This window comes from Mustela nigripes, chromosome 9, assembly GCF_022355385.1.
Source record: "Mustela nigripes isolate SB6536 chromosome 9, MUSNIG.SB6536, whole genome shotgun sequence".
Taxonomy (NCBI): domain Eukaryota; kingdom Metazoa; phylum Chordata; class Mammalia; order Carnivora; family Mustelidae; genus Mustela; species Mustela nigripes.
Genome location: NC_081565.1, coordinates 11,989,668 through 12,006,460, shown reverse-complemented (window position 1 = coordinate 12,006,460; position 16,793 = coordinate 11,989,668). Strand labels below are relative to the sequence as shown.

General features: G+C 42.8%; 1 protein-coding gene and 1 pseudogene across 2 annotated transcripts; both read left to right on the top strand.

The window, feature by feature from the left end:
* Positions 1-2,440: 2,440 nt before the first annotated feature.
* LOC132024969 (olfactory receptor 1G1-like) lies at positions 2,441-3,380 on the top strand (annotated as a pseudogene).
* A 6,098-nt stretch (positions 3,381-9,478) lies between these two features.
* Positions 9,479-14,104, top strand: LOC132025023 (olfactory receptor 1J4-like). Of its 2 annotated transcripts, none has more exons than XM_059412206.1 (2): positions 9,479-10,103; positions 13,767-14,104. In XM_059412206.1, exons 1-2 carry the CDS (start codon positions 9,479-9,481, stop codon positions 14,102-14,104), a joined length of 963 nt encoding a protein of 320 aa, XP_059268189.1. The 2 variants fall into 2 exon arrangements, with proteins under 2 accessions (XP_059268189.1, XP_059268190.1); XM_059412207.1 differs by having other exon boundaries at positions 9,479-10,159; positions 13,844-14,104.
* The last annotated feature ends 2,689 nt before the right edge of the window (positions 14,105-16,793 follow it).

Sequence of the window (16,793 nt, the reverse complement as noted above, 5' to 3'; positions counted from 1 at the left end):
TGGAAAATCAGGAGGCAGCTACTCTGCATCTTTCTGCAATGCCATGCCCCCAACTGCTCTTTTCTCCGAGTCTCTTTCAATGTCCCCACTGTAGATGCATCTCAGTTTCTGTCCATCTGTAACAAAGGTTCACATGAGGCCTGGTGGGCTGGGATGCTGCTACTTTTCTTTATTCTACAGGAACTTCAATTTCTACTGTACTTAGGTCTTCAGGTCCCAAAACTAACTGACTAAGCTCTCTGTATCACTAACTCCAAGTTTCGAAAAGACAACCCCACTGACTCAGGTTGATTCAGTAGACCCCATGGTTCAGTCACCTGTGGCCAGAGATCCTAGCTCCTAAATTATGCAACTCTTCTTGCTCACTGTTCTCTGGGCCCATGGTCCTCCCCTGCCTGCCAGGCCCTTTACCACCTGACGACTGTCGCAGGTGCTGGGTAGTTTACCATCCTACTGTCAGAGCTAATTAGTACCTCAGACCCTCAGTTTGATCTAAGTTTCTCAAAGAATTGTCCCCTGGCCTCTGATCTAAATTAGGTCCTCCAATTATACTTTCTTGGTGATACTACCATACCTCTGCTTTTCGGTACTAATCAGAGTTTCTGACTATATGTTCACTTGTTAAGTTGTTCATTGTCAGTCCCTTCAATTAGCCTGAAAGCCCAGGGACTGTGCCTGTTCTGATTAGTCTTAAATATCCAGTGCGCACAGGCATTTCTGCCATAAGGTAGGCGAGCAGCAGATATTGGCATAGATGAAAAATTGCAAACACAGCTCCCTAGACCCTGTAGACACTGTAGAGGCATTCTAAAGAATGGATCAACTCCACATGGTTACATTCCCAAAGTATTGAGAAATACCAGAAGTATGCCCAAAGTTGACAAGTATCTATAGTATCCATGAGAAAACAAAGATCTGCCTGTCTTAGGAAGTAGAATTGCATAGTAGACTGACTTCCCGGTTTGGCAGAAAAGAGATCTTATTAGCTGTGTGATCTCAGGCTGGTCGGTTAGCCTCTCTGAGCCCTGTTTCTTGATCTGAAAAGTGTGAGGGAAATACTTAGCACAGGGGTGGTGTGGATTAAATGACACTAGTCATTGGAATACTGTAGACACATCATAAATGGCTTTTATTTATACCTTTTAGCAAATGGGCCCTAAACACCTTTTCCCCTACATTCTCTCCCCTGCTGGGGATAACAAGAGTTATTCATGTCTCTGGCACTTCTCCTCCTGGTCTTTTTACATTTCCAGGACATTCCACGGCTTCTGCCAATTAAGAAATAATCTAGAGATCATTTCTGTGCTTCTTGTAGCTGTACAGTTTTTAAACAACCCCTGTGGATAAAAGAAATCACCTTAATTCTTTCCTGTTCACTTCACACAGCTTTACTATTTGTACCTCAAAGGTGCAGGTACAGCTGGGGAAGTCAAAGGCCATTTACTAGGGCCCAGATCCACCACTTGTGTTTCCTTGGGTAAGGCCCCTAAACTCTCTGAAACCAAGCCCAAATCCATCCATTTCACTCTATCTCCCCAGCGGCGTTGCTGGGGCCCACATGTTCTTTCTTATTATCCTGTCTGCTTTCTCGTCCCTACAGCACTTCTCTTCACAGCAGCAGGATGCTCTTTCCATACCTGAGGTCAGATCATGGCTGTCTGCCGCTTAAACAGCCCCCACGGCCAGGCCTCTCTGATGGTTCTGAGAATCTGCACTCCATGCCATTCTCTAACCTGCCCGCCTCCTCACCCACACGTCTGCTGCTCCTGGCCTATACCCACCACACTTGACCCCACTTCCCTTCTTCTTGCTTCTCCAAATGTATGTGCTCCTTCCTATGTTTGCACTTATGGTTTCTTGCAACTAAAATTCTTCTATGAAATTCTTTACTTGGCTGGCCCCATCCTACCCATTCCTCCATAGTCCTTTGCTGACCACAACATTTAGACTAATCTGCTAGTCACTGCTACATTTTGTTTTCAGTTGAGCAACCCATTATTGTTTATTTAAGTGTTTGTTTGCTCCTCCAGCTAGAATACTATCTACATGAGGGCAGGGGCCCTGCTGTATTTGTTACCATTGTCTCTCTGGTCCTTGAGAGCAGAGACTGACACACAGAAAGTACTGGTTGAATGTGGAATGAATAAATGAATTAGTTCTGGGTGCCTGATCAGAGGCAGATCGATAAAGAGGTTATGATCACAGACTCTAAAGTCAGAATTGCCAGATGTAAACTTTACCTCCACCACTTTCTAGGTGACTCAGTTCTTTCATCAATAATATCAGCATAGCAAAGACTACCTCATAGCGTTCTTTCAGATAGATGCCAAGGAGACAATCCATCTTTATTTTATGTATTCGTTTCCATCTAGGCAATACCAGGGCTGGAAACATTTTTGAAGTGTCATCCTCCATTTTGTTCCTTAGTTACACCCGCGACATGAAACCAGGAAACCACACAATGAATGTCTCTGAATTCTTCCACCTGGGCCTGTCTGAGCAGCAGGAACAGCAACCCCTCCTATTCAGCATCTTCCTGAGCATGTACCTGATCATGTGCTAGGGATCATTGTCATCATCCTGGCCATTGTCTCTGATTCACACCTCCACCCCCCCCCCCCCATGTTCTTCTTCCTGGCAAACTTCTCCCTCACTTATTTGTGTTTCGCATCTACCACAGTTCCCGGGATGCTGGCGAACATCCAGGCTGATAGGAAAACCATCACTTACAGTGGATGCCTGTCTCAGATCTACTTCTTCCTATGGTTCATTGGTCTAGATGTCTTCCTCCTGGCAGTGATGGCATATGACTGGCTTGTGGCTATCTGCCATCCCCTTCACTATGCCTTGGTCTTAACTCCCAGAAGCTGTACTCTGCTGTTGGTCATGTCCCTAATACTCACTGAGTCATATTCTCTGACCCACACCATTCTCCTGGCTCAGTTATCCTTCTGCACTGACAACATTATCCCCCACTTCTCTTGTGAACTTTTCCCCCTGTTGAAGCTCTCTTGTTCCAATACTTATGTCAACCAGTGTGTGTTAATATACTGGGGAGAGGCCTTAATCATCTTGATCCCCTTGCTAATTATCATTTCCTATGTCCGCATCATGGCTGCCATTGTGAGAGTCCCATCAACGAGTGGGAAGTGGAAGGCCTTCTCCACATGCAGCTCCCACCTCTCAGCTGTTTGCTTGTTCTACGTGTCTGCTATTGGGGTCTACTTCATTCCCTCCTCTGCTGATTCAGCCAGCAAGGACAGGATTGTAGCAGTGATGTATGCGTGGTGACTCCCATGCTGAATCCGTTCATCTATAGCCTGAGAAACAAAGACATGAAGAATGCCTTGGGGAGACTCTTGAGTGGAAGGGCACTGTGATCTCCATGAGGCCAACGACATCATTCTGAGAATTCAGGGGATATCAACTAATAGAGTTATCTTGGTGCCTATCTAAATCTGCATCTGCTTCTTACCAGCTTTCCAACCTACACTAAATTAAATAACCTCAGTGAGCCACAATTTCCCTACTCATAAAAGGAGGTAATAAAATACTCTCTATCCTGTCAACTATATTAAAATTAAAAAATTTAAAAATGTATTCTCTATCATGCAGTGTTTCTGAAAGAATCAGGAGAAAAAACGTTCAAATTTTCTCCTTCTGGGCATTATGCTTAGATCTTCATTCTCTTGAGCAATGTTCAACATATTTCTTTGAGGCAAATATTTGCATTGTACAGAAGAGAAAACAATGACTCAAAAAAGGTTAAATTACTTATAGGAAGTAACACAGTTATTAAGTGGCAGAGCCAGAATTTGAACCCAGGTATCTGGTTCCAAAATGCACACCTGTAATGGTTACACTATGCCTAAATGGATATGAAATCACAAATTTCTCTCAATTTTTAAAAGATTTTATTTATTTATTTGACAGGGAGAGAGGGAGAGAGAGAGACAGCGAGAGAGAAATAGAGCACAAGCAGGGGGAGTGGGAGAGGGAGAAGCCGACTCTCCACTGAGCAGGGAGCCTGATGTGGGGCTCGATCCCAGGACTCTGGGATCATGACCCAAGCCAAAGGCAGGTGCTTAATGACTGAGCCTCCCAGGAACCTCACAAATTTCTCTCAGTTACTAGTTTGTTTTCTTTTCTTGCTTTTGTCACATTGTTCACATACACATTTCCAATCATCAACTTCTCTCTCAATACTACCACATGACTTAAGGATGGGGCAAGGGAAATCAGAAGCTAGGACAAAAGTGTAAACAGCCTCAGATCCTCATACTTCCCCAAGAGAACAGGCCCTCTGCTTGAGCATAAATCTGTAGCTAGCTTTTCTGAAATGACTTTTGAATCAAGCCACATGACCTGGATTCTCACCATGTCTCTTTAATGAGGCCATCATTCTTCAGTGAGTACAATGCCAACAACCAATGTTCAGATACATTTTTAAATACATCGATTTCATTACTGCATCCCCCCCTGAGGGGTCTAACCTAACAACCTGCAGAGGATTTTTCAATAACCCACAGGAGAAACTTTGGAAACTTCACTACGCTCCATCAATTTCTTCCCTGCATAATTATGACACTGAAATCTCACTCACTGACCAACTCAGATTTTTTCAATAATTTTTTAAGGGAAACTAAGGCTTACACTGGAATCACAAATACCCAGTTTATGTATCAGTTTCATTATTCACTTCCTGAATGACTTCTAGCACCAATGGGCACCAATGCCCCTTTTCCAAATATAAACAAGTGAATAGTATTAGTAACTACAGTAACTACCATCTAAGGCTGTTGTGAGAAATCAAAAAGATAACACATCTAAAGGGCTTAGTCTGTCTTTAACACATATGCTGCAATCTTCAAGTTCTGCTTAAAATACAAATCACATGTAATTTTCTCTTGTCCTCCTGGATTCATCTATCCAGGAGGACTTCACCAAGGAGGTAACATTTGTGATGGGTTTTGAAGTATGGGTATGTTATTGCAAAACAGAAAAGAGAAGTTTTTCAAGGCAGGAGGAAAAGAATACAGAAAAGCACAAATTTATGTCAAGACAGGAAATGAGAAGTTACTGGTCTGTAGGTGTGTTGACATGGGGATGTAATGTTCCTGATCTTGGAGTGTCCAATCATTTCCTGATGTAGTCAGTTTTTACAATGTGCACAGACTGGGTACTGCCATCTAAAATGGTCCCTGGCCATTAACTCACTGATCAGTGCATGCTTATGATTCACCTGATCTTCAAACACTAGAAAGCAAGAAGGGTGATGAAATCAGCATCTGGCTAGACTTCAGGCAGCAAGAAAAGTCAGGGATTTGTTAACGCTGTTGTAACCCAGGTTGGCATCACCAGAAAGCACGGGCAGGAGCAGAGAATTGCAGATGCAGGCACCATTCAAGGAGGAGGTGGTCCAGAGCCACTGAGTGCTGAGACACACCCCCGATATCATTTGAAAGCTGGAGGCTAAAGTTCTGGTATCAGAGATTCATTCACTAGAACAAGCCACCCATTTCCTGAAGTTGTTGCCTCGCCCAGTTGATAGGCCGCAGACCACAGAGCAGGAGTGAGCCTACCCAAAACCCGGGAGCCAGCTGACCCAAATCTGAAATGTTAACCCAAAGAAATGTAAACTAAGTAAAAGGTGATGGTTGTTGTCTAAACTCTAAGTTTGGGGGTGGTTTGTTATGCAGCACTAGACAATTGATAAGATCTTCTCTGAGAGCTGGAGACAGCAGTGCCTTCCTCAAAATGCCTGCGTCACCCGTTTTCTCTAGACTAGTAACTTGCAACAGATGTCAGCGCAGCCCCGGCCTGAAATAACAGGAATATTTACCTGATTCATCCAAAGGGGAGCAGCACTTAGCTAATACATTTCACTAGTCAATGAAGGAATGTAAATGGCTGGAGAAAGAAATCATGAAATATTAGGCTAGACAGGGTAAAACTGGTTGACATGGGAGGACTCTCCTGTGAGTCAGGAGACAGGAACACCCGGAACAAGGGCTCCTGCACCGCTGGGACTGTTGCTGGGCTCGGACATGATGGCACTCACAGTCAGTAGAATGCAGATGCTGCAACCCCTTGCAAAGTATAGAGGAAGAAGTGAGAATCTCAGGGATTCTGGGGCCATGTTGGAATGGATTCATCATCCGAGACCGGAAATCATCTGAGATACTTTCCCTAAAGCAATAAGGAATACATTAGTGAGGAGAAATACAGAATCACTGAGAAGTTGACTATGATAAAGTTTTAGAATATAAGTGAGGGCCAGAGCGGATGGCCAAGAAAGAATTCTTAAGACCTCCCTGGTGAAAAAGGTGGTTCTATTAAATCACCGGGACAGAACCCACGGGCAGAAAGAGTTGCTGCCCCTGGGGTTGTGAGGGATGGCGAATTGGGAAATGTAAAGAAAAGGGAGGTTTCAAAAGAATTTTTCATATGCTAAAGAGGACCTAGGAGATACCTGAGGCCTTGCCATGGTCAGGTTAAAGCTGTTTTTCCCCTCTAGCAAGGTACTAACATTAAGACAGGAAGAATGTCACCCATGCCCTACCCTGGAGTTGGGGGGTATGGAGAGGTTACAGTGGGTCAGCTTCTGCCTTGTCCTCAGCGAGCCTTCTGCTCCCTCATCAACCAGGGGCTCCCTGTAGATCCATGTTCCCCATGTGGGACTGGATATCTTCCAGGAACTGTGCAGTCAGCATGGCCAAAAAGCCGTCTGTCCTGAGAGCTGAAGGAGATGGCAAGACGAGCACTAAGTAGGAAACCTGCGCTTATCATCAACCACAGTCATTTCCTCCTGCCTTTCGGCATTCCATTTCCCAGCGTTTTTTGTCTCATCTGTATCTTCAAACTGCTAGGATCAAACAGAAATGAAAAGAAAGCGGTCTTCCTATGGTAATACCTCAACACCAAGTACTTAGTGTGAAGAAATGAGAGTGAATTTCATAGACTAGTCACTAAGTGTCCACTTTCCTCAACTCACTATCCAGGAAAACTTTTTTTAAAAAAATTATTTATTTATTTGACAGAGATCACAAGTAGGCAGAGAGGCAGGCAGAGAGAGGGGGGAAGCAGGCTCCCCGCTGAGCAGAGAGCCCGACGTGGGGGCTTGATCCCAGGACCCTGGGATCATGACCTGAGGCCAAGGCAGAGGTTTTAACCCACTGAGCCACCCAGGCACCCTGGGACTTTTTTTTCTTAGTCCCCATACAGTACATCATTAGTTTTTGATGTAGTATTCCATGATTCATTGTTTGCAAATAACACCCAGGGCTCCATGCAATCTGGGCCCTCCTAATACCCACCACCAGGCTCACCCATCCCTCCACCCCACCTCTAAAACCCTCAGTTTGTTTCCCGGTGTCCACAGCCTCTCATGCTTTGTCTCCCACTCTGATTTCTCATTTCCCCCTTCCTTCTCCTGAAGTCCTCCATGCTCTTCCTTACGTTGCACAAATAAGTGAAACCATCTGTTAACTGACTTTCTCTGCTTGACTTACTTCACTCAGCATTATCTCCAGTTCCATCCATGTTGGCAGTAACCTCTTCAACATCGGCCACAGCAACTTCTCTCAAGACACATCTCCAAAGGCAAGGGAAACAAAAGAAAATATATCCAGAAGGTCTTCTGTGGAGAAGTCCAAACCTCTGTCATCTAAATACTCCCGGTAGGGGCGGAGACAGGCGAGAGCAGGCTTGATTCACTTTTTCCCAGTTTCCTCTCACAGGGAAGGGATAGATCTCTTCCCCATGGCGAGTCTCTACCCAGACTTCTGTCCCCACACCACATTCGGCTCAGAGCCATCTTCCTTAGTCCCACGGGACTCTCACTTTTTAATATTCTTGTGATTGTCTGGATTTTTTGCTCACCTCAGTTTGTCTAGGATTATTTTGGTGGGTGGAGCTGGCAGTCTAATAAGTTAATTACCCTCTTAGCAGGAACTTGAAACCCGAAGGCTCATAGAATTCAAACAACCCACCCCAGGATAGCAAGGCCAGGACACCTTCTGTCCAGGTTGGAATCAAAGTTTGTTGTTTTCCACCTCCTGTTTGGAGCCCCTTCTGCCCCAGTTACCAGCTTTCCCAGCAGATTTCTCAGAGCAGCCACCACGCTAAGAATGGAGATGCACACAGATCCCCGGGGACAAAATTTATCAAATGAAACCCAGCGATGTGCCATGTGTTCCCTCCACACATGCTCCTCGGTGAGTGCTGGCCTAGGAAGCCAAACCTTGAAGCTGCAGCAATTACTTCAGATTTGTCTCTGAGGACCAGCTTGGGGAATCACACTCCTGGGGCACAGAACCTAGAAATACTTCTGTGACAATGTGGGAAGCACATCCAACCTCCTCCTCTGTAGTCTGGGCTGCTGCTCCCTGGCTGGCCTGGTGTAGCCCATGGTCCTGGGGCCTCTGCTCTCTCATTTGCTGTAGGCTAAGAAGAACCTGCAGGCCCAAAGCAAGGTCCTGTGAGACCAAACCGAGAACAGGTGCAGGGGTTTGACTTTGATGGTGGATGCTGCCTGGGCCAGACACCCATGGTGAGTGCTCCAAGAAAAAGACAGGGTTGGGTGTTCCCTCTGATACCCACAAAAGATCCCAGTCAGAGTCTCTGCCTCCTGTCTCTCAGCCCATCCTGGGATGGGCAGTGAAAACTACTTCCTTAGAGAGAAAGTCACCTACATCTGCCCCGGCAGAGGATGGGGTTAAGTGTAGTTGGCCTTGATTCAGGGTGTTGAGGGGCATGAGAAATGACTTCAGACCCCCCCATGCTATATTCACGTCTTCTTTGTAATACTATGCAAATGACTTAATTTCACTGAATTTCAGTAACCCATTAGTGAAGTGTATGTAATAAAATGTGTAGGTTTTCAATTAGATGCTGCACTGGGTAGTGCTTAGAACTCAGTGTTGGCTCTTGCTGTTCGCACTTTAGATGGGCTTATGACCTGGAAGTCAGGGATGTGGATCTCAGTGAACATATAGAAGTGACGGAGGTGTCCTGACTTACTTCTCCAACAGCTACCTATCACCTTGCTTTCACATTTTAGAGTTTTTTGTTTTGTTTTGTTTTCATTTGAGACAGAGAGAGAGAGAGAGAGCATGAACAGGGGAGAGAGGCAGAGGGAGGGGGAGAAGCAGACTCTACTGAGCCCAGAACTCCATGTGGGACTCCATCCAAGGACCTTGAGATCATGACTTGAGCAGATGGCAGGTGCTTAACCAACTGAACCACCCAGGCCCCCCTAATTCTGCATTTTAACCTCTCAGCCAGCTTGATCTCCTTTCTTGGGTGGATGAAAAGTAGGGAGCAATGCAGACCTTGGAGGAAAGGTCCAGGAACTTGGAATAGAGACATATGTGAATTGGGTGGGGGATGTTTCTTTTAGAGAAGGCTAGAAGTACCAACTTTTTTTTTTTTACACTATTTAACTTGTTTTTTCTCTCCTTCCAGAAGGAGTAGTGGCATGGACAGAATCAACCAGTCCAGTGTCACTGAATTCCTCCTCTTGGGTCTTTCTGAGAGGCCAGAGCAGCAGCCTCTCCTATTTGCTATCTTTGTGGGCATGTACCTGGTCACTGTCATGGGGAACCTGCTCATCATCCTGGCCATTGGCTTTGACCCACACCTCCACACGCCCATGTACTTCTTCCTGGCCAACCTCTCTTTTGCTGATGCCTGCTTTTCTTCCACCACTGTCCCCAAGATGCTGGTGAACATCCAGAGACAAAGTCAGACCATCCCATACGGAGGGTGTTTGGCCCAGATGTACTTCTTCATGACATTTGGAGCGTTGGATGACTTCCTCTTGGGGGTGATGGCCTATGACCGCTATATGGCCATCTGCAGGCCTCTTCACTACTCCACGCTCATGAGGCCCCTGGTGTGCATGCTCCTTCTGGTGGCATGCTGGCTTCTCACCAACCTTGCTGCTCTCCTGCACACTCTGCTTATGGCTAGGCTTTCTTTCTGTGCAGGCAACAGCATCCATCACTTCTTCTGTGATGTGGTCCCTCTGCTGCAACTGTCTTGCTCAGACACCAGCACCAACCAGGTAGCCCTATTCACTGTGAGCTGCATGATCCTCACTGGTCCTCTCTCTCTGATCATTTTGTCATATGCACACATCATCTCCACCATCCTCAGGGTCCCATCTGCCTCTGGGAGGCAGAAGGCCTTCTCTACCTGTGGGTCCCACCTCACTGTTGTCTTCCTGTTTTATGGGACAGCAATTGGTGTCTATCTGTTTCCCCCTTCATCTCACTCTGGGGTAAGGACAGGGTTGCAGCTGTATTTTACACCGTCGTGACTCCTATGCTGAACCCCTTCATTTATAGCCTCAGGAACAGCGATATGAAGGCTGCACTGAGAAACCTTTTTGGAATTCATACATTGTCTTCTCAGGAACTTTGATCCTACATGTGTATTTTGACATTGTGCTCCGGAGAACCCATGTGTTTGTGAAGCATCACCATCACCTATCACATTTGCTTAGGTTTCAAAAGAAGTGATGCAGAATCTTCTTTTAAACTTCAAACCTAGCAGTGTATGGTGGGTGTATTTCATAAAGGACTTGTGCCTTGTTATAAATGTGTTATTTCCCTGGTGTTGTGTAGGGTGATCTAAGCTACATGGGGCTAAGGTCAATTAGAACTTCTGTTTGCTGTTATCCTAATGCATGTATATTTTTTAATCTATGATTCAACCAGAACTAATTAGTCTCCAGATACTATATCTGGTGGAGGAGGCACTGATTCCATGCCTTTATGGAATTCCCTGATAGAATTAAAAATGGCATGCAGCTGCACATACATTCAATTAACTAAATACGAGTCCAATAATCATGACTTCTCCATAAAGCTTATTATCACTTTTATTCCATATTCTTAACTCTCTACATGTATTATGCCATTTATTTTTCCAATTATAATGATCTTGGGTTAAATGCTATGATTATTATATTTTACAGATGGATACCAAAGCTAATAAGTGGGGAAAGAAGTATTAAATTTAGTCTTAGTCTGACTCTGGTATTCAAACTTCTGCTTTACTGTCCTGCTTCTTGGTGCTAATGTTTGTGGAAAGAGACATATTCATTTTAAGCTAGTATGTACACTGACGCCGACCATATATCAGACACTGTGCTATGCATTATTGGTAAAATGTAAAAATGGGGCACCTGGGTGGCTCAGTGGGTTAAAGCCTCTGCCTTCGGCTCAGGTCATGGTCCCAGAGTCCTGGGATCAAGCCCTACATCAGGCTCTCTGCTCAGCGGGAAGCCTTCTTTCTCCTCTCTCTCTCTGCCTGCCTCTCTGCTTACTTGTAATCTCTGCCTGTCAAATAAATAAATAAAATCTTTTAAAAAAATGTAAAAATGGCACTTCTCCAATGAGGACATACAAATGGCTATCAGACACATGAAAAAATGTTCACCATCGCTAGCCATCAGGGAGATTCAAATTAAAACTACATTGAGATATCACCTTACACCAGTTAGAATGGCCAAAATTAGCTAGAAGGAAACAACATGTGTTGGAGAGGATGTGGAGAAAGGGGAACCCTCTTACACTGTTGGTGGGAATGCATGTTGGTGCAGCCTCCTTGGAGAACAGTGTGGAGATTCCTCAAGAAATTAAAAATAGAACTTCCCTATGACCTTGCCATTGCACTCCTGGGTATTTACCCCAAAGATACAGATAGAGTGAAAAGAAGGGCCATCTGTACCCCAATGTTTATAGCAGCAATGGCCACGGTTGTCAAACTGTGTAAAGAACCAACAGACGAATGGATAAGGAAGATGTGGTCCATATACACTATGGAGTATTATGCCTCCATCCGAAAGGATGAATACCCAACTTTTGTAGCAACATGGATGGGACTGGAAGAGATTATGCTGAGTGAAATAAGTCAAGCAGAGAGAGTCAATTATCATACGGTTTCACTTATTTGTGGAGCATAACAAATAGCATGGAGGACATGGGGAGATAGAGAGGAGAAGGGAGTTGGGGGAAATTGGAAGGGGAGGTAAACCGTGAGATACTACTGACTCTGAAAAACAATCTGAGGGTTTTGAAGGGGCGGAGGGTGGGAGGTCGGGGTACCCGTGGTGGGTATTATAGAGGGCACAGATTGCATGGAGCACTGGGTGTGGTGAAAAAATAATGAATACTGTTATGCTGAAAATAAATTAAAAATAAATTTAAAAAATGAATGAGATATTGTTGATACCTATACATGGTAGAGACAGACATGTGTCCAATTTAATCAGATGGTGACCAGTCAAGTCAGATGGTGATAGTTGTCATGACAAAAAGGAACCTGTGTAACCATGGTCAGGCATAGTTTTACCCATGATGTGACATTTTGTCAGCTCACTGGAACTTGTGAGGAAAGAAAAGTGAGGATTCCACAGTGACAGGCTGTTTACAGTGGGGGGCATGCGGGTTGTTGGAGCCATGTCAGCCCAACCTTGGAAGTGTTTTGTAGTGGTCTCTCTAAATACAGGTCTCAGGTTTTCGTTCCCAGTTCTGTTGGCCAATTCTGTTCCTTGTAGCTATCTGTCATTGTCAGTGCTTTTGAATTCTAGCTTTAGATTAGTGTTTTCTGGAGCTTTAGAACTCTCTAGAGAAGAGATCCTAGTATTTTTTTTAAAGTGTGGTCCACTTCCTCAGCCACACTTACAGTGTCCATCTCCAGTGGACACATTCTTCTGGGTTTGTAGAAATCATGTGTTGTGGTTTTTATGTGCATTTGTCTGAGAACTCTACATGTAGTTTATCTCTTGTGCCTGTGCTTATTGGTTTTGCCTATTTTCTCTTGTAACAAACCTGTTCCCATTCTTTTGCTACTGTTTAATTAGGTATTCTGCTTTTTAAACATTAATTTGTAAAAATTATTTATATATTGTAGATAGGAGTCCTTTGCTAAATATATGTATTGAGGATTTTTTATTATGTAGCTTGCTTTTTATGGTCTATATAGAGTTAATTTTGAACACACAAAAAAAGATTCAACTTCATTCTTGGCATGTAGGTATTCAGTGTTCCCAGGGCCATTTATTTAAAAAAATATTTCTTTCCCCTACTGATTTGTCGTGGCACCTTTTAAAATTCCTGCTGGATATAAATATGAGGGATTACTTCTGGATTTTCAACTCTGTTCCATTGGTCTAAATCTATTTTAATGCCTATATCATACTATCCTGATTACTCTACTTTTGTATTAAGATTTGAAATCAGGACATATGGATCCTGACACTTTGTTCTATTTCTCTGAGATTGTTTTTGTTAGTTGGGATCCCTTTAATTTCCATATATAGTTTAAAATCAGCTTGTCAATTTCTATAAAGAAGACAACTGAGATTTTGGTAATTATGTTGACTATATAGATCATTTTGGAAAATATTATCATCTTGACAATATGAAGTGTCCCAAGCCATGAACATGGGATGTATTTCCATTCATTTACATGTTTAATTTCTTTCAACAATATATTTTGTTGTATTTAGATCATGCACTTTCCACTTATTTTGATGAATTTATTCTTAAATATGCTATTCTTTTTTATCCTATTGTAAGTAGAATTGTTTCTTTTCTTGTTGTTATGTTAGTCACTATACAGTACATCATTAGTTTTAGATGTAGTATTTCAAGATTCATTGTTTACGTATAACACCCAGTGCTCCATGCGATACATGCCCTCCTTAATACCCATCACTGGGCCAACCCATCCCCCCACCCCTCTCTCCTTCACAGCAGGAGTGGAAATCATTACCCTCCCACTAATATGCATTTTGATCTCCTTTGGACACATTGGAGCCACCATTCTGAAGGTTCCATCTGCCAGAGGGATCTTCAAAGCCATGTCCACATGTGGCTCCCACCTCTCTGTGGTATCTTTGTATTATGGGACAATTATTGGGCTTTATTTTTTCCCCTCATCCAGCAGTTCCAGTGAAAAGAACATAATTGCCTCTGTGATGTACACAGTGGTCACTCCATTGCTTAACCCTTTCATTTATAGCCTAAGGAACAGAGACATGAAGGGGGCCCTGGAGAAACTCTTCAACAGGGCAACAGTCTTATGTCAGTGATAGCTGCTCATCTTTATAACAGACGTATGTATTCATGTATCTTCAGATGTTAGACCCCTAATCTTGAGGCTAGTATGGAATAAGTGCTCAGTAAATATTTGGTAACTTCAATTACATACTGTTACAGCTATTGTCTCTTTTCCAAACTGTGAATTCTGAGTTGAAAGTACTGATTATTCTCTTTTCTATTAGATTGTGATATCACATAGTTAATAGAACTTATGTCTCTCCTCTTATTTCCTTGGAATTTATTAGTTCTTTTCTTAAATGGCTTTACTGAAGTATAATTGACATATAAATGTTATATGTATTTAAAGTATACAACTTGATGTTTTGATATGTACATGTTGTGAAATGATCACCACAATCAAGCTAATTAATATATCTAACACCTCTACATAGCTATCATATCATTTTATCATTGTGTGTGTGGTGAGGAGATATAAGACCCAATACACAACATAGTATTGTTATCTATAGTCATCTTGGTATACATTAGATCTCAAAAACTTGTTCGTCTTGAGTAGCTAAAACTCAATACAATATGCTAGGTGAAATAAGCCAGATTCAGAAAGACAAATCCTGCATGATCTCACTTCTATGTTGAACATAAAAATAGTCAAATTCATAGAAGTAGATAATAGGATGGTGGCTGCCAGGAGCTAGGGGGAGGGTGAAATGAGGTGATATTGGGAAGTTATCAGTTTTTAAGAACCTTAGAAGATACAGGGCTCTTTTGGCAAGAAAGTGTGCAGAATTGGGAATGTGAAAAGTATCTCTTTTCCTTTCCTCACCTCCTATTCTGTGCTCTTCTATTTGTTGTTGGTGGTGGTGCTGCTGGTGGACTAGAAGAAGAAAGTGTATGCTGCCCTATATAATTCCAGGAAACTATCCATTGTTATCAGTTCAGGTGCTCCACTTAGGAACTTGAGGCTTCTGGATTTTAAGAATACTGATCACTCTTTTTTTTTAATTTAATTTAACTTTTTTTCGGTGTTTCAAAGTTCACTTTTTATTCACTATACCCAGTGCTCCCTCTTAACAGACTACAGTGACCTTCAGTCAGCAGTTCACTCTCAGACCAGTTATCTATGAAGCTTTCTGAATGCATGTGTGATTTTCAATCAACAGACAACCTCAATCCAGATGGAGAATGAGTAGACAAGAAGGCATCCATAGCCCAGAGCCTTCTGTTGCCCCCACTGAATTTTGTGACTTTCTCATTCAAGTTCTTATTTATCTCCCTGGAAGTCATTTCTACTCAGTTCAGTGACTCCAGGTTTGTATTATGAGCCCAAGTGATCAAATTTCTTCAGCATACAGTGAAGAACCACAGGGTTCTCTTTCTTCAGTCTATACTTAGTTAAGGATAAACAGGATTACAAATTCTTGTGAGATTCAGCACCATGCAATTAAAAGAGAAGAGTATTTGGGAAAGACAGAACTCAGTTGTAGCTACCAAAGTGTGTGGCCTCAGGCAATTGACTTATTTCCTCTGAACCTCAATTTCTTCTTCTGTGTAAATGTAAAAATTGTAAAACACCTAACATTTTTTTTTTGGCTTCACTGGATTATTTTATTAAATACTTAAAAGATTAATGCCCATCCTTCTCAAACTCTAAAAAAACAGGAGAGAATATCTCCAATCTTATTTTATAAGGCCAGCATTACCTTCATATCAAAACGAAACAAGGACTTTAGGAGAAAATTACACACCAATATACCGATGAACACAAATGCAAAAATCCTCCAAGTATTAGCAAACCAAATTCAACAATCCATAAAAGTATCATATACCCATGACTGAGGGAGATTTATCCCATAAAGACAAGAATGGTTCTGTGTTGTATAACATAATAAGAAAATTAAGAATAAAAAAACAAAACTGATTACTACAGCTTTCTAACACCTAACATTTTTTATTTGAAATAAATGAAACTAGAAATCTGGCTTAGCCAATAAAAAATGATGAATATTAGTTTTCCCTACTTGTGCATCAGAGATGAGTTTTGGAGCAGAACTTGCACAGATACTCCTGAATTATGGTGATTATGAGAGTACAGCATATAGATTATATCCCCTATTCAAAGGCAGTGAGCTGTCCTAGGATGCAGCAGCACATCTGTGGCTTGGGCTAGAATCAAATGACTAAGGAGCAATGGGTGAGTTTGTGGGTGGGTAGATGAAGAAAGACAGATCAGCAGAGTTATCTTACTTTCTACTTATTCAATATTCACTTCAAGAGTGGCCCTTGACCTGGGAGATGATGAAGCTGCTGTTTAACATCCCAGCTTTCCTTGTAGAAGGACAGGGAGTGCCCCACCCTGCCTGATTGAACTACAGCCATGGAGTCACCCTGTCTGCAGACTCAGACTCAAGCAGGGCCAAAACAAAACCTGAAGAAGAACTATTCTTGCTGGTCTAGAGAAAGTTTGCCTTGCTTGGCCAAGACACACCCTTGATTACTTGATTCAGTTTTTCTGTTTACACTGCAGTTCTTTGTTTGGATCTCTGACCATCTGCCTTGCCCTGTCAGGCCCATCTTCCAAAAAGTAATGCTATCGTTCATATTTTTAGCCATGGCTGGTGACATTGCTCTAAACAGACTTTTCTCAAGAAATGTCAAGTCCACTTGCCTGCTGGGAAGTGTTCTAGCAATACCTGTCCTGCTAGATTGGTTTTCCTTGGT